Genomic DNA, 18,480 nt, shown 5'->3' with positions numbered 1-18,480 from the left:
AAGTTATTAAACATCTGAGCCTTAATTTTCCATCTGACAGAGAAAGAAATTAGTATTTTTCTCAGTGGATTTTGAAGATAGATTTCTTAGCACATCTTGAAGATATTCAGATGTTAGGATATTAGGGAGGATGGCCTTGAAAATACAAGATGAAGTCAGACAAAAGCTATTCAGTATTGCTTGCATTCCTTTGCTCCCATAGCACAATGAAGTTTTATCCTTTCTATGTGTTTTTTGGATTCGTGCAGTTTTTTTAGCCTTTTGGTCCAAAACAATGAAATCAACTTTTTGCCAAGACTAAACTTTGGCACCTTTTTGTGAAAGAGCACTTTATTTCTGATATTTTAAGTATAAAGGCTTTCATCAGACAGTCTAAGGAAAAGCCATTTTTCTACTGCTTGGTTTTGATCTAAAGATACTTTACTATTGTAAAACCACATATTGCACTGCAGATTAACAGGTAACAGTGCACCACCCTACGTTTTCCCTAGCTGTAATGGTTTACTTTAAGAAAAATGGGAGTAGTCAAAATTTTTTATCTTATTAATATGTTAGTTGGACTTATGCCAAATTTACATTAACATCTGGGTTAGTTCAGAAAGGATTTGCATGAATTAAAGTATTCCAGTTATACTTAACATGTTATTCGGGGAATGCGTGTAGCACTTTAGACATAGACTCTTATGTGTTTGTTTTGAGGGTTTTTGGGTAGTTTTTTGAGGGTTGGCTTTATTTTGTGGTGGTCTTTGTTTTCACACTATGTGTGTATTAATGGTCCTGTTTCATGTATCTTCAAGGATTCACCTTTGCTAAAGGAAGACCTGAGTTTGTGGGTTTTAACTTTGTTTGTATAATAATGTGGGGTTTTTTATTGTCTGGTTTTGACTTGTATTTTTAGAAATCTCCTCTTAGGTGTTTTGTTCTAGTACTAATATACAGGCTTCCTAGTGCACTGTATGGAAATATGTATTGGTATTCATTATTTTGGTTATTTATTCATTTTAATTGGTATTCATTTTTATTACTTCAACTTCAGATTTTGGTTCAAGAACATCTGTTTGATAAGGGCAGGCTTAATGTTGTTTATATTACCTGGGTTTGAAATGAAAAACAGCAATTAAAAAATGTAAATTAATATTTCTTGAAAGTGACCTCAGGGATGCACTTGATCTGTGTGGTTTGCTATTGTTTATGCCATATTATGCAGTTTAATATTCAATGATAGCTTGCCCCCTGCCCTCTCAGAAGTTGAGCTTTAGGGGAATGCAGTTGGCAGAACCAGAAGAGAGGCTAAAATATTAATTTAGCACAAACAAATCCCAAGTCCAAACCCCTTGAATTTTCAGATCCTATAAAACAACATACCACCTTGGAAACTTGTATTTCCCAGGCTGGTACATGCTCTTGTGTTCTAACTAAACTCCCCCTGTCTTGTGAAGGAGCATTTCTTCTTCATCTCCATTGAAATGGCTTGGGAAGTAGCAGTGCTCTGGCCTGGCATGATCCTGGGAATGATTTGTCTGCAAAGAGTGTTCCATTTGTTTAGTTATAAAGCATCTGCTACTAGCAGGGAAGAACAAGGATAAGAAAAGGATAGCCTAACTATTCCAGTATAGGACAGGAATTTATTTCAGGCCTCTGTAAATACTACTGGCAGCTTTGCTGGAAATCATATTAATAAGTAGTCTTCAGTGAGCCAATATTATTAAGCTGTACTTTTAAAAGATAGATTTAAATTGCTTGATCCCTAATTGCCAGCTGTTTTTAAAAAATACATGGTCAAGAAGGCCTATCAAAAAAATGAGTAATTTTAGGTTCAGTGCTTGTTTGAAGCAGAAATAGCCCAGCCTAAAAATGAGTATAAACTTTTGAGGATGAGATGGAGGGCACCCTTATGCTGGAAAAATTCCAAATTATTCTGCTTGCTTTCTCTCTATATTCATGGAGTGCAGGTGCTTCCCAGAGTCCATGTTTAGGCAGACAGAACTATTTTCCTGACTTGACAGCACGTGCATTCTGCAAGCCACACTGTTTGCAGCATCACTTTGCAGATGCTAATTTTCAGGAAAGTTAAGGAGGTGTAGGAATGATTACTAATTTTAGAAATTACACATCCTAATTTTCTCAAACACTTAAAGTTTGGAAAAGGCTAGACTTATTGCCAAAATTTTTCTTCTGCTTTTGTCATTTTATCCAGCTTTTCCTGAAATTGGCATGCTGAAAATACTCTTAATTAATGCATATTGGAGACTTGTTAAAGCATGACTGAAATTTTCTAGGATTTCCTATAGTAAAAGCACACTGCAATTCCTTAATGGACCTGTACTAACCTACCTGTGCATGTGCTAAAGCACAAAAAGGAGCTTCTATCTGGAAAGGGATAGAGTCAGACTGTCCTGGACATATCCCCTGAGGATTCAGGCTATAACCTGAGGTGCCTGGAGACTGTAAGGGCAAGGATGCTGGTTTTCCCCTGAATATATACAGTGCATCTAATATATGAAACATAGAATATGAAATATCCTCCAAGAGAAAGGATCCTAATAAGGAATTTGGAGGATTCAAGAAGATATTGGAAAAGCACATTGGTGTGTATGGGTATGTGTGAAGGGTGAAAGCATGAGTGGATATGGAGGGCTAGGAGCAAAGGCAGGATTAGAAGCAAGTTTTAGGGAGATGGACAGGAGTCCAGAACTCTGGGAGAAGATGATGTCTAATATTTGGAGGTCTTCTAGGGATTTCAGATCTCTCTGTGGAATTCTTAGTCTCCCAGTTCTGTTTCAGCAAATAGATGTGAAACTCACAGGCATGCAGAACTTGACACAACTGATTTTGGAATGGAAGCTGTTACTGCTGTTGCTTTCTAAACTTAATTACAGAAGCCTGTGATCTAGTCCTCCTGTTAATAATATAGGTGAGAGAGATCTATATCATCAGGTATTTTAGAGGAAGAAATAATGTTACATACAATAGATTGGAACCACAATGGCACCTTTAGCTCTGAAGCTCTTTCTTGCATTTATTTTAATGGGGTTTCAGTGTTGCTATTCCCGATTAATTGTGAGTCTTATTCTCAAATGTTTAGAATTTGTCATACGGGACAGTCTTCTTAGCATTTCATAAGTAACTGAGAGATAAAATCAATGTGTGTACTGAAGACCTACAGAAAATTTAATCAGGAGTGTTGAATATATAATGTAAACTACAAGTTTTTGGGGTTTTTTGACCAAGTAGGGCAACAAGACCCAAGGGGCCTCAACACATGGATTGGTTCTGTGCTGCTGGTACTAACCTTCAGAGAAATTGGGAAAGGTGGTGTCCCCCTTCCCAGACTTGTGAAAACTGTGATAAAACCAATTAGCCATCTGTGCATGTATTGTAATTGGTGGTTAGTGCTGTCATGGGTGGTTAAAGAACAACCAGCCTTTTGTATGTTTATCTCTCAAAATGCTGGTTGCACACAGGTTAATGAGACTCCCCAGGAATATAAACACGCCTGGTATAAGTGTAGAGCATGAGATGTGTATTTTTATTGCAACATTTCAAATAGAAACTGTTTATTTTGGAAATGTCAGATCTGTGTTTGGCATATGAAATTCAAAGGCAGCCGTAAGACATTTTAAAGGGATCCTTTCTTGGGTGTTTTGTACCACTGTGGCTTCCAGAGGAGTCTTTGTTTGAATTCTTCTTGCCTGAATTTTTGTTGCTGTGGTAATTATTTCTACTAGTACTGTCTTTTTACTTTTTAAAGTATTTCCACAACCTTTTCTGAGGATAGACAGATATTCTATTAGACTTTATTATTAGAGTATAAGCGCTCATTGTAAGTTCTAAAAGCATTTAAGGATATTTTTCAGTAACTTTTGTTTAAAATTTTGTCAGACAGCAGCCATAATTTTATGCTGGAGTACCTTATGCATAAAGGCTCTTCCACTTCTTTTGGGAATCATACCTCAAAAGAGGTGTTCTGCAGCATTTACATTTCTGAGGCCTTCAAACCTTTCCTCAGTTAAACTTTAGGTTGCAGTTTGTCCTTGAAATACTCTTGGGGAATCATAATTTTTATTTTATCATGCTTCTCCTATTTTAAACTTCTTTTTCCACTTACTATTCATAAATAAATACACTACTGGTTTTTATGGTAAAGGTTTTGTTTTGCTCCTGATGCTATAAGGGATTTTTGTGAACAATAGAAATTGCTTCTGTCTATTAAGAGTCTAGTAGAATGAATACCTATTTTAATGACTAAGCTGCTAAGGCAATGTTAATTTTATTAAGTATCAATTAAGAAAACATTATTTGAAAGAACAACAGAATAATCAAGCATCAGTGACTCTGCTTCTTCCAAGAAGTTTCTAAGAAAGTGTTCACTGCTACATAGTTTAGTCCATGAACTGTGGCTCATGTTGTCTCATTTTTTGAGAATTTATTGGGTTTTTTTCTAGGAAAAAAAGGCAAGAGTACATTATTATAATTTTAACTGCATGTAGGTAGTCATGAGACATCTTAGATTGTGAGAATTATTGCTTCAAGGGGGTTTGACTTTGTTTTGTGGTACAGTAAGAATAATTTTCATAGTAATCTCCTGCTAAATCAGTCACAATTTAAGTATAGTACCAGGTTTGGGCTTTTTTTCCCCTCAGAAAATTTTGCAAGTGGATTTAGTGCATCCACAAATGGAAGAGAGAGCTGGTGGACACCACAGGGAGGCTGCTCATGATCATCTTTGGGAGGAGGTGATAATCAGTCCAAGAGACTGGAAGAAAGCAAACATTATCCAGACCTCTGGAAGGGGTGGCAAGGAGGATGCAGGGAAACACCAGCTAGTCAAACTCACCTCAGTCCCTGGAAAGCTGATGAGCCTCTCAATTGGGAGGCTATCTACCCTAATTTCTCTCACTGTTTGGAAGCACACCCCTCCCACACCTCAGTACTACAGAGAGCTCTCATGCAAAACTAAATGAAGTGTTTTGTAGAGTTTTTGGTTTGAAACCTTGTGCTGTAAATCCTGTAGTGGTGATTTAAATGGAAGAAGATGTCCATTCACAGCCCTCAACCTGTCAGTTCTATGGAATCATTCCCCTTCTTTGTCATGGACCTTAATTTTTCCCTTTCCTCATGTCAACTTGATACAAGAGAGATAGATATAAGCTAGATAAATTAATCAATATATTTTTTCTGTGTCATTTAACCAAAAGAAGTTTTATTTGAATTTGGTAGACTGAAACAGCATGTTTCCTTTAAAATTTCCTTTAAAAAAATTAATGAAAATCTGAAACAAGGTAAGGAAAATTCATTCCACTCTCTAAAATCAATATTTTGCTCCTTTTAAAATTATTCAAACTTTGGAGGATTCTTGAATTTTTTATAGGCCACATATTTGCTGTTGAATAAATTTCTTGATGTATAAATCCATCCCAGCCCTCTGCAGCCACTGTGCTCCATCACATGAAAATCCATGTTCTTCTACTTAATAAGATCATAGGACAATAGGGAATCTATTTTAGAACATACTGTAGTGGGGTTCAGCTCCAAGGGTATAGAAAGAGATGGTCTGGGGAGGGAAAAACCTCTTAGGTGAAATACTCCGTGGGGATGGGTGCTCTGTGAACATTTAAGCTGCAGCAGCTGTGCCACCAACTAACTGTATTTCGTAGAAGTATCTTTAATATTATGTGGAAGAGGCGGTGAAATACTCCGTGGGGATGGGTGCTCTGTGAATATTTAAGCTGCAGCAGCTGTGCCACCACTAACTGTATTTTGTAGAGAAGTATCTTTAATATTATGTGCAAGAGGTTTTTTTCTCTTGTCCTTTCTGTAGTTTTTTATCTTCAGCAGCTCACTCCTCCTGAGATTCTTTCTATTTCTCACCTAAGAAGTCCTGGGAAAATAGATAAGCTGCTCAACATGCATTAAAGCTTTATCAGTTTCTGGACTGAAGTGCCCTTCAGTGAGAATGCCCAGGTGAATGCAACCCTCTTGTCTGAATTACTGAGATAAAAGAGGACAAGAAAAGCAGTCTGCAAGGGGGTAGTGGCCCAGACTGTAAAGGGTTTTATAGGTCAAAACCAACCCTTTGTATTTAACCAGAGAACAGATGAATATTAGTGCAATACCTGCACTTCTGGTGCTGGTTTCCTGGGACTACTTGACTCAGCATTGCAGCACTTTGAGATTTGACATGCCTTTTTGCTGATCATCATTCTATGCCAATTTGATCAGTAAAGAACAAAAGTACAGGTGACTGCAGTGAAACCTTTGTCCATTACGTAGTGCAGCTTCTAGACAAATAGAGCTGGAAGTAGGGGAGATGATTCTCACAGCTGCCTCTCATATTTTATCACAAGAACCAAAAATATTCTTAAATCAGGGGTTACTTGAATGTTTCTATTTAGTTTGTCAACCACTTGTTTAATCTCATGTCATGCCCCCATCTAGCCCAGTGTTTTGCTATCATCACATTTTCCAGTCATTGTGATTTGTGTGATGGTTATACATCTGTCATGTGTGCTGTGTATGCCATGCAGAAACAGTAAAATATCCATTTTTGAGACTTAGAGGGGAATAGCATCTAACCCTCCAGGTAGGAGAGAAAGACATGGAAGGGGAATGAAAAACTGATGTATTAAAAGAAGTTATTTAGTTAAACTGCCAGAAGCTAGAAATCTGCAGGGGTTTCACAATATAGATTATTTAAGTGATAAAATGATATTTCATGCTGATATGTATAAACCAATGCATATGAAGAAATTAACTGCAGCTATACATGTGTAATGCTGAGTCTAAACAAATTACATTATTCTGGATAAGAATTGTAGGATCATGGGATGATAATGTGAAGATAGTGGTTAAGTGTTAAGCAGTACTCTGAAAAACAGGTAAACCTTCAGAAACAAATAGGAAAAGAAAAAAAGAACAAAACCATAGCTGTCATGACATTATTGAAGGAATACTGTTTTTATAAATACATTAAATATTAATCCTTATAAAGTAGAAATTACACAGTACGTGTCCTTCCTGTGCTGGGACCCCAGAGCTGGGTGCCGTGTTCCAGGTGGGGTCTCTCTGCCCAGAGCAGAGCAGAGGGACAAAACCTCCCTGCCCTGCTGCCCACGCTGCTTTTGGTGCAGCCCAGGGCACGTTTGGCTCTCTGGGCTCTGAGTGCACATGGCTGGGCTATGTCCAGCCTCTCATCCACCAGCACCCCCAGGTCCTTCTGGGCAGGGCTGCTCTCAATCCCTTCATCCCCAGCCTGTGCTGATACTGGGGGTGACCCCAGCCCTGCTGCAGCACCTTGCACTTGGTCTTGTTGAATTTCGTGAGATTCCCATGGGCCACTTCTTGAGCTTGTCCAGGTCCCTCTGGATGGCATCGTGTCCTTCAGGTGTGTCAGCTCCACCACTCAGCTTGGTGTCATCAGCAAATTTGCTGAGGGTACACTTGATCCCTTCATCTATGTCATTAGTGAAGATATTAAATAACACTGGTCCCAATATGGGCCCAAACCCAAAGCCTTTCATGTGAGTATCTCAAAGTGAAAATGAAGGGAGGTTAAACTCCAGTGCTTTCAAAGAAGATGAGAATTTTGGTGCATGACATATTTAAACTTAAAAAAGAGATGAAGCTGAACTCATCGTTTTGTGTTAAGTTTTAATTCATTCCTGGAAAGCTTTTTTCTCCCAGCTAAAATACTGTAGATGACTTTGAAATAGGGTATCACTTTGTCCCTCTAGGAGATCAGCTGTAGCAATATAAGTAACTCAAAAATGAAACATTTTCAGGGATTCATCCCTGGGATTTATACTGGTAGATATTAAAAGCTAATGTTATTTCTTTATAATTGTCTCTAAAGAAAATCTTTGGTAAGTCTGTCTCTTGTATTCATCATTAAAATTTGTGTCACAGAAAAACTACTATTCTTTCCTGGTATTATTGTTTTTTGGTTTTGGGCTTGTTGTTGTTGTTTTCTTTTGGTTTTTTGCTGTTTTAATTTTTAAAAAATTATTTTTTTATTGCAAACATGAGTATTGTCAGCTCTCTGGGTGTCCTGGGTTACATTGTGGGGTGTAACCAAGCTGTGTATTCTACTCCTATCTGCATTACTCCTGATGAACTGTCAATAGTTGTTTGCAGCAGCTGCCCAGTGCACACCCAGCCCTAAGGCTGCAAGCTGGGTGTTTGATAAGGAAAAGAGACAAACCCTTGGTACCAAGGTAGTGTTTCTTTGTCTCACAAATTGACTCAGCTGTGATAACTACACCCGACCTAAGGGGGTCCTCTCTGCCAATGGACCATACAGCCCACTGGACAGCTGTAACCACCTAGGCCATCAAGGACTCCCCAAAATATGCTATGACTTATAGAATGACATCATTCCATTGTGAAATTCCCCACTCTGGGGAGGTGCTGGTGCTGCCTGAATCTGGCCATATATAAACTGGGCGCTTTGGGGACTTGGGACACCACAGAAGAAGCTAATGCTGGGCATGCCCAGACCCTGGGCTACGTGCTGGGGCTGGGCTGCAGAGCCATAGGTTTCACCACCCACTCTGACATCAGGCTTGCTTGTGGTGCCAGTGATCCAGTGGATGACCTTCCATTGTGAAATTCCCCACTCTGGGGAGGTGCTGGTGCTGCCTGAATCTGGCCAAATATAAACTGGGCGCTTTGGGGACTTGGACACCACAGAAGAAGCTAATCCTGGGCATGCCCAGACCCTGGGCTATGTGCTGGGGCTGGGCTGCAGAGCCACAGGTTTCACCACCCACTCTGACATCAGGCCTGCTTGTGGTGCCAATGACCCAGTGGATGACAAACCTGCCCTGCTGGGGAAGAGAACTGTGGGGGGACCAAATGAAGCCGAACCAGAGAACTGATGATGAAGATGAGAACTTGAATGACACCAATTTTGGTGATTTCAATGGCTCTGCTGAGAGCCTGTTCTCAAGTGACCTCTATGAAAAAGGTGATGAGGAAACAGATGCTATTTATGTGGCTTTGGATAAGAGGATGGATGAAGGCAGAAAAGAGAGAAGGGAACAACAAGAAAAAGAGGAAATAGCAAAATACCATATGGAACAACCTAAAATTCAGCAGCAGTTTTCAGACTTGAAATGGAAGTTAGCAGAGGTTACTGAGGAGGAGTGGTTGAGTATTCCAGAGGCTGGTGCTGCCAGGAGAAATCATCAGAGCAATCCTCAGTATGAGAAGCTGACTCCTGTCCCTGACAGCTTCTTTGCAAAACATTTACAGTAAGGAAAGAATCATACTTCCATGGACCCACCACAGACAAAATATGGTGAATTGAATACTCCATATCTAGGGGGAATGAATATGCCATACCCAGGAAGAATGACACCAGGCTTGATGATACTTGGGACACGTGAATTGGGTATGAAGAAGACTGGCCAAGGCAGGAACATCTTGAGGGATACGAGGCTAAGCCAGATGTCAGACTCTGAGTGGCCAGACTGTAATGGACCTGAAAGGATATTTGACAGACTTGAATTCCATGATTTCCACACATGGAGGAGATATTGATGAAATTAAAAAAGCCTGTTTATTCCTGAAATCTGTCCAAGAGAGCAATCCTCATCATCCACCAGCCTGGATGGCATCAGACCAACTGGAGGAGGTCACTGGCAAACTCCAGGTGGCTTGACCATGTCTTGAAAGGAACAGAGATGTGCCCTAAGACTGAAAATATTTGGTTGGATGCTGCTCGGCTTGAGCCTGGAGATACAGCCAAGGCTGTTGTGGCTCACGTTGTCCAGCACCTTCCCCAGTTTTTCTGGATTTATATCAGAGAAGCAGAGCTGGAGATGGATATCTGTGCCAAGAAATGTGTCCTTGGGAAAGCCCTTGAGCATGTTCCAAACTTGGTGTATTTGTGGAAAACAGCTGTGGAGCTGGAGCAACGTGAGGATGCCAGGGTCATGCTGAGCAGGGCTGTGGAGTCCTGTCCAACCAATGCTGAGACATGGTTGCCATGGCACTGGCAAGGCTGGAGACATGAGAATGCTCATGAAGTACTTAACAAAGCTCAGGGGAATATTCTGATGGATTGTGACTTCTGGATTACTGCTGCTAAACTGGAGGAAGCCAATGGAAACACCCAGATGGTGAGGAAAGTCACTGACAGAGCCATCACATCTTAGGTCTAACTGGTGCACCCTGTTGAGTGTGTAACTCAACAGGGAGCACCAGATACAAGATGCTGAGCAATGTGATAAAGCTGGAAGTGTATCCACATGCCAGGTGTTCATGCGAGCTATGATTGGGATTGGGATCAAAGAAGAAGAAGATGAAGATCAAAACCAATCTGCATGGAAATGCAAACAGTTGTGTTGCTCATAGTGCTCTGGAGCATGCTTGAGCCATTTATACATATTCCTTGCATTTTTCCCGAGCAAGAACATGTGGCTGCAAGCAGCCTGCTTTGAAAAGAGCCATGGATCTGGAGAATCCTTGGAGGCTATTTTGCCTCCAAGAGAACTGTTGCTCACTGTCCAAAGCAGAAGTGCTGTGGCTCACGGAAGCTAAATCTAAGTGGCTGGCAGGGGATGTGCCAGCAGCCAGAAGCATCTTGGCCCTGGTTTTCCAGGGTAACCCCAACAGTGAGGACATCTGGCTGGCTGCCATGAAGCTTGAGTCAGAGAACAATGAATATGAAAGAACAAGGACGCAAAGGCTCACAGCCGTGCTCCCACAGCAAGGGTCTCCATGAAACCTGTGAAGTTGGAATGGGTGCTTGGGAACATTGCTGTAGCCCAGGAGCTCTGTGAGGAAGCCTTGAAACATTATGAGGACTTCCCCAAACTGTGGATATGAAAGGACAAATTGAGGAGCAAAAAGATCTCGTAGAGAAAGCATGGGAGGCTTTGTAATGCAAACTGTAAATGGAATCAGTCCCTAAACCCACAATATCTCTTTTTATAAGCTGCAAAACTAATTGGTACTATGTTGCATTGTATTTTGTTTCAGACAGTGACTTTTTAAGTGAAGTTCCACCATACCAGATAATGCATCTGGTATAGTGCAACTGTTGGCATTGCAAAGCATGTTTAACAGCATGGAATAACTTGGAATAACTTGTCATGCATTCCATTGTGAAGTATTACCACTGCTTCACTTGCCATCTTAGGATAAAAATTATTTTCTTTGCATTCAATGGATGTGTATCATTTCTGTATTGTTTCATTAAGGTCATGTCTTCTTATCCTCTATGTATTCGAACTCAAACTAAACTCAAACTTCTCAATTTAAGGAAGGGGGTTATATTTTATGGTCACCTGTGATAGCAGGGATATGAACTGGGGTTGGACAGGTGTTCCATCCAGCACTCAGTTTCTGGACACAACCTCTTAACCATCTTGTTAAATAATTTCTTAATGAAATATTATAAGTAACTTGTGAAGTAAATGACTCTCACAAGTGAGTAAATTTTCAGAAGTGTTAATATTTTCCTTTTATGTTGATTCTGCAGTTGTCAAAATGGAAAGGTTTGTGTTGAGAAGCAGTGGCTTTCCTTAGCCATGCCTTTTCTTCTATGAAGAGAAAATGGGCTCATATGGATGTATGAAACTTTTACAAATTACTGCATTTGGTTATTATTTATTGGAGAGGAGGGAAGTGTTAGCTGCCTTTCTCCCTTGCTCCCTGTCTCCCGTCCTCTCAGATGACTCAGTGTAATGGAAATGGGATGTTACTTTCAAGTTCATTTTACTAGACTGTAGTATGACCACACAGAACATATGTAACTACTGGCATTTTTTTACTGTGCCATATTACTAAATGATGGTTTGCATTTTTATTTAATTGACCATCAGAGCTGTGACATTGTGTAATTTCTCTGGTTTAAGTGTAGCAATTTGCTATTATCTTGAAAAGCTCCAAAGATACATCCTAATAGGTGAAGAACTGCTCCCAAGTGCTACATAGCATTTTGCAGTCTGCCCTGGGATGAAAGTGTTGGCAGGACTTAAAGTACTTATAATGTGAAACTTGTACTTGGAGCTGGCTTCCAGGGAGAGTTTTAAAATCTAAATTGAACTCCATAGTTATTTGACTATTTTTTTTAGTTGTTGTATTGAATTTTTTTAGATTAGTTAGTCTCCCACCCCCTTGGAAGAAACCCAGTCCCATGCTACAGGGATCTTTGTGTGTTCCATCAATTCCATTCTTAATTCTAGACAGTCTTTGCCTTCCAGCCAGGTTCCCCCAACCCTCTCTGTGGTACCACGGGCAGCAACAGAGCTGTTTGTGCTCTAGCCAAGTTATGTTCAACCACAGTCTGCAAATGGTGTTGGGAGTAGGGCAAGGGATGGGGCTAGCAGAGGAGAAGGAGGGGGGAAAAAATAGTAGGGAGTCAAGCAAAAATGCTGGGAAGGCTGCATGGATGAAAAAAGACTTCCAAACAAGTGTCAAACATAGAAAGGGATTATAGAGAAGGTGGAATTGACAACAAGTAATGGGGAAGGAATACAGATGTGTCTTCCAAGCATGCAGTTACAAAATACAAAGCCCACCTGGAATTGGATCTTTTGAGGAAGGCCAAGGACAAAGACAACAAGAAGGGCTTAATGCAATAAATATAATTTTTTTTTCAGTTTTTTCAATACAGTAAAAATAATTAACTTTTAATCATGGGAGGTTTGTGTGAGTTGTAGCTCACTGCAGAAAGTCCCTGCAGAGAGAGATTTAGACCAAGTTAGACCCCTTGGCAATGATCAACTGCATGAAGTTTAACAAGGGTGAGTGCCAGGTTTTGCACCTGGAGTAGGTCAATCAAGTATGGGCAGACTGGAGAATGACTGGAAGGCAGCCCTGCAGGAAGGGACATGGGGATCCTGGTGAATTGAGTATGAATGAGCCATGCCCTGGCAGGCAGGAGAACAGCCGTGTACTGGGGGCATCAGGCCCAGCATCACCAGCCAGCAAGGGAGGGGATTGTCCTCTTTGCGCTGCACTGGGGAAGCCTCACCTCGAGTGCTGGGGCAGTCCTGGGTGCCACAATATAAGAAGGATATAAAGGTATTAGAGAATGTCCAAAGGAGGACTGCAGAGATGGTGAACAACCATCTAGGGGGAAGCCGTGTGAGGAGGTCACTTGGTCTGTTGAACCTGGAGAAGACACTGAGGAGAGACCTCACTGCAGTCTACAAAAGCCTTCTGCTTCCTCAAAAGAGGAAGCAGAGGTGTGGGTGCTGATCTTTTCTCTGTGGTGACCAGTGACAGGACCCAAAAGAAGGGCATTAAACTGTGTTGGAGGGGTTTTGCTTTGATATTAGGAAAAAGTTATTCACCCAGAGGGTGGCTGGGTACTGGAACAGCTCCCCAGGGAAGTGGCCACAGCACCAGCCTGACAGAGTTCAAGAAGCATTTGGACAACATTCAGACACATAGTGTGATTTTTGGGGATGTTCCTGTGCAGGGGTAGGAGCTGGACTTCAGTGATCCTGGTGGGTCCTTTCCAACTCAGCATATTCTGTGATTCTATAACTTTGTAGGACATTTGACTTGCTTTCACTCTCCCTTGGCCCAATACTTTCTTTGCTTCTGGAATGCAGTTCTCTGTTTTTCTGGCTTGCCTTTTTTGCCTGTGTTTCCTCTTCCCATGGCTGTCCACCATGTTTCCCTTAATATGATGCCTGTCTTTTGGCACACATTGGTCTTTGCAGGTGCTTACTCACTATATTTTTTTCTTTTTCCTGAGCAACCTTGTGTCCTGTTCTCCCTCAGCCTCAGACAAATTTATTGTTGACAGAATAAGGCCTAGAATTGTAAACATTGTCAAAGTATTTTCTCATAATTTTGGCTGGAAGCTCTTATTCGTGTTTTCTTCTGGGCCTCACACTTGAGAGAGAGGAGAAGAAAATTTTGTTCCAGAGAGTGGAAGTCATATTTTTTCAGGGCATCTGGAGATGCCTATCTGGCTAGAAACCAAGTTGACAAACTGAGAAGTCTGGAGATACCCCTGTGACTAAGGTTGGGAAAAGGTAACAACTATTATATAAGTTTGGAATCATCTTATAGAATTTGCTTATGCCATTCAGTTTTGCGTGTTACTGGAGCCACTGATGCTAGGTTCAGGTGTGAGCAAGTATGTCAACATGTGTAAGTCTTGGCGACTATGGCGGGACCTGAGCAAATGAGGTTGAGTTTGAGCACACTCTGCATTCTTCAAAGTGGAACTCTATAGGGGAGCTCATTTCCAGTGGTTCTGTGATGAGGTCACTGGAGCTGCCCAGGGCTGTGTTTTGCCTTCTAGCTCATTGTAACTCATTGTTACCTAAAAATGAAAAATATTTCAGAATGTTGAAGATTCCATCTCAGCTGAGCTGCATGCTTCTCCTCCTGGAGGTTTCACTGATGTACACATTACTAGTCCCTGTCCTAGCATGGTCTGCCCAGTGCTCCCCCAACCCCAGGAGATTTCTGGGGAGCCAGGAGCCATCTGAAGCACAGGCCAGCAGGGGTTGCTGTAGGAGTAGGAGATGGAGAAGATGCACTTCCTCCTTTTTGGAGAAGCCCTCTCTGAGCGTTTGCCAGAGTTTGCTCCTGCTGGCCTCTTTTCCCTCCTGCCACACTCAAGCTTTCTTGGGCTGAGTAGTGGATTCCCAGCACAGAGTAGGTGTCTATTGCTTACTCACAGCCATTTGTGTGTTTTGTACATTCATAAATTAAATAGTATGTTTCATCCTTAAAATGCTGAAACTAACTTGAGAGTTTATATTTTGACTCAATAAATTTTAAATACTTTTTAATTTTTATTGTTTATGTAAAAGTGGATAGTGGTATTCATAGTACTTGTTTCCAGGGGCCCATGGATTATTTCTATAATGTCATTTTGTCACTTGACAACTTGCTGATATCTTTCAAGGCTGGGACAGAATTAAATTGTGAATGATTAGTTTCATCCTTTTATTGAATATTGAGTTTTTCTCCTTAATTCCTGTGAAATCACCATTTGCTATTTTGGCTGCAGTTCTGTGTTGGGTTGGGGCAGTGCTACACTGTAAATCAATATCTTTTCAAAAGGACTGCTGTAAATTGCCTAGATAGCATATGCATGGTTACTTTGGCTGCAATGCTGCTGCAGAGCCTGGATACTCTGCCTTTCTGGGAACTCCACAGGCAAGTCCATCATATATTAAAAAAAAAAATCTTTTTAGGAAGAGCATAGTATTGCTGATGAAATTTCGACAGAGAAATATTGTACCCTTGGTGCTCATCTGTACCTTTTATATTCTACTCCACTGGGATTACCCTGTCTTGAGGGATTTCTTTGTTTGCTGCTTTAGATTTCCCCCTTTCTTAGCTGTAGTACAGCCGTACCATTTCAGCTTGCTAGTGCAGAAAGATGTTGTGAATTCAGTTGCTGAATGAGCCCGGCCTGACTGCAAACACTAACATTGCTAGAGAGATGCCAAAGAGTTGCAGGTGAATCTGACCTGATCTGGGCAACAGCAAAACGGTAAGATGGGGCTTGTTTAAATCTCTGGGATTAATTGGGTGCTGGGGTTTCCTGTTTCAACCTGAAGCCTAGTTATCACATGCTTCCAACTTGAGCAGGATTCATTCTGTGCATGTCAGGGTGGGTTTTCTCGGGAATGCTTAACATCCAGGCAGAGGGAGGCGGTGGGAAGCTGGGAACGCCACATGAGACCTCTCGGCAGCCACCCTGGTGAGATTCCCCAGCAGTACTGCCTGCGGTTTGTAAATACCAGGGAAAAGGTAGGGGAAGGCTTAAAAGCGATGCTTTTCTCGGTACAGCTTTGTATCTCTCTCTCTCTCTGGCAGCCTTATTTATAATTGTATTAAGAGGATAGTATGGGCAATTTTTTCCGATACATGCTTGGCTGAACGCCCTCTGGGATGAGTGAGTGAAGGACGTGATCAGCCACTTTTTCATCTCTGCTAACAAGTCTGTGCATCTTGCTATATCTGAATAAATGTCTGTAGCAGTTACAGATTTGCTGGGTGGTAGAAGATAAAATTAAAATGATCCTTTATAGAAACATAGTATTTAATGGATGTCAGAATATTTTTTTGCCTTGTTAACCTCTGTCATGATTTTATTCTTCTTGCATGCTGTCTTTATCTAATATAACAAAAAGTGAGGTAGTCTTTTTAGGTAGTCATTCTTGAATGCTTATGTAGGAGTGTGTTGACAGCGGTTTGGATCTTAGTGAAATATTTCAACATATGAAAGCTTAGAGCAGCAGTATGTTCAGGGAAAGAGAGGAAGAAAAGAGCAGCAGTTAGCATCAGTACAAGATAGAAAGATTAAAATGTGGCCGTAGTATGGAATTATTTGAATTATTTCTGATGACTTAACTGACAGCTAGTGTGTTTCAGTTGTAGATCAAACCATAGAAAACTCTCAACAGAAATCCATTGGAGCTAAACAAAAAAATAGTATTTCACCATATGTTCTACTATTTAAAGGAAATGAACTGTGATAGTAACTGTAGAGTAATGAGAGATGGTTTTTGCTTTTACTGGTTAAGGACAAAAGCAAAGGGGCTTTTTTTCTAGAGGAGAATGCTTATCTTTATGCAGCATGTGAATTATACTCCAAGAAGAGATCAGTTGTATATCAGTGTGGGATCAAATAACTACTTTGACAGGGATTCATGTTTTCTTTTTCTGTACTTGCCAATTAAAGGGTTCTTCTTTGTCACCAAATATGATTAAGGGGTAAAGATTCAATCCTACATCAATTATTTTATGACGGTTTCATTATTATTTTTCTGGAGTTCCTTCTCTAAAAATGCTGTGTATACTGTGATGTAAGTGATATGAGGTGATCAGTTTCACACTATATACAACCTCAATATACACAGTTTTTTTCTCAGAAAGTAGAGATGCCTTTTTTTGTTGTTGTGGAGAATTACACATAATGTTTCAGTTGTATTATTTTTTAATGATTTTTGGAAGCTTTCCTTTGCTTATATTGTCATGCCTATTAATAAATTACAAACCATTGTTTAATGCATAGAGGTAATCCAACCACTTGTGTTTACGCACATATTGTACAATGAATGGAAGTCCAGGCATGAGGGATTTTTTTACAGCAAATTTTAAGTTGTGTTTTTCTCTTAGTGCTATATTTTCATCTACTTATATATGTGAAATTTGTTGCTTCCATCATCTTTCTAGCTCCAAGTGTTTCTTCTCCCCAAGCCTAAAGTCATCATCTCTGCTTGCTGTGTTACTACTGTCTCTGAGTTCCCATGTTTTGGTTTTCTGAGCTTAAGAAAAGAATAACGTTTTGGACAGAGTTTATTGATAAATAATATTCCCTGTGGAAATATGTAGTTAAACACAGTTCCCAAACTCACTAGCTGGAAAAATTAACGTAAAATGTGCAAAATGTGTCAAAACTTAAGAACACAGATGGGAAAGGGAAGAAATACTTAGTTTAACAGGCAGTTATTGCCAAGCTCTCTGTGAGTATAAAGATCCTTGTGTGAATCAGTTTTGTAGTGAGGCTGGGGTCTGTCACATCAGGAAATAAGGGATTACCTGAGGAGTGAGTGTTTGCCATAGGTCTCCTTAGTGATCCTGACTCCAGGAAGAAAGAAATTCAAGGAGTTGTAGCTGAGCAGGCAAAATATCATCAATATCTCATCTAAGTGCAAGGTTAGCCAGCCATTTGATATCCTATAGCAAAAATGGTCACCTATCTTTCTTTTTTCCTTTTTTTTTTTTATTTTGCTGTGTAAATATTAAACAAAACCAATACCTAAAATCTCTAAAACCAAATCTGCTCCAGCAGGTTTTGACATTTTCCCCTGGCACTGTTAGCAGTGGTGGGCTGTTTGGAGGGTTGGTTCTGAGCAGGTGCTCTGTCTGTCTCAGACAGGCAGCTCTTTTTTCTCCCAGAGCCCCCAGAGATGAGAACATGGGTAGAGCCATGGAGGGGCTGTGATTAGACTGAAGAGCAAGGGTGCCTGGCTGGTCCCACAGGGCAGCTCTGCTGGGTTCCAGCTGTGGAGGGAAGGAGTGAGGGATTATTTTGTTTTTTAAGGGAAATCTTTGAATTTTTGGTGCCAGCTTCCACTGGGCATTTGCTGCTGCAGATTTCAGTAGCTGCCCTGGGTGGGTCTTTGGGGTCAGCAGGAGTTTGCTGGGGTGAGAGTGTGTGTGAGTAGTCAGCCTGGGGCAGGTAAGAATTTGGGCTGTCATGTTCAGCAACTTCAGAATAGATGTGAGTGCAGATGTGCCCCTTAAAGGTCACAGGAACTGCTGAGCAGATCCAGGCAGTTCTGTTGGGGTTATTTCCCTTTGAAGTCCCAGAAAGGCATAAATACTCAGCTGTCAGGGACTACTGGGCACGGTTTGTAAATTTGGTTTGATAATACTAGGCTTAAAATATTCCTAAGTGTTTCAGGTATTGCTACAATGATAATTGCAGTTTACAATCCCTGTTGAAATGAATAGGGGTATCCTGGCCAATATTACCTGAAGCAACAG

At 40.7% G+C, this 18,480-nt stretch overlaps 1 protein-coding gene and 1 pseudogene across 5 annotated transcripts in view; both read left to right on the top strand.

The window, feature by feature from the left end:
- LOC120501560 overlaps positions 1–12,546 on the top strand; it is a 52,198-nt pseudogene extending 39,652 nt beyond the window's left edge.
- CDK14 (cyclin dependent kinase 14) overlaps positions 1–18,480 on the top strand; it is a 382,986-nt gene that overhangs the window by 52,417 nt on the left and 312,089 nt on the right. The window contains exon 1 of one of the 5 annotated variants that reach the window (XM_039707426.1): positions 15,328–15,475. The exons of 2 other annotated variants lie outside the window; for them this stretch is intronic. Coding sequence is in view for 1 of the 3 variants with exons in the window: in XM_039707419.1 (XP_039563353.1) it covers positions 15,661–15,735 (75 nt within the window). In the remaining 2 variants the exon portion in view is untranslated. Of the gene's footprint in view, positions 1–15,327; positions 15,476–15,610; positions 15,736–18,480 lie in introns of those variants that run through there. 2 more of the 5 variants (XM_039707419.1, XM_039707435.1) reach the window with 2 other exon arrangements.

Source organism: Passer montanus, unplaced genomic scaffold (assembly GCF_014805655.1).
Source record: "Passer montanus isolate IOZ18808 unplaced genomic scaffold, ASM1480565v1 scaffold10, whole genome shotgun sequence".
NCBI classification, from domain to species: Eukaryota; Metazoa; Chordata; class Aves; order Passeriformes; family Passeridae; genus Passer; species Passer montanus.
The sequence above is the reverse complement of the archived record's forward strand: the minus strand, read 5'-3'. Positions and strand labels throughout refer to the sequence as shown.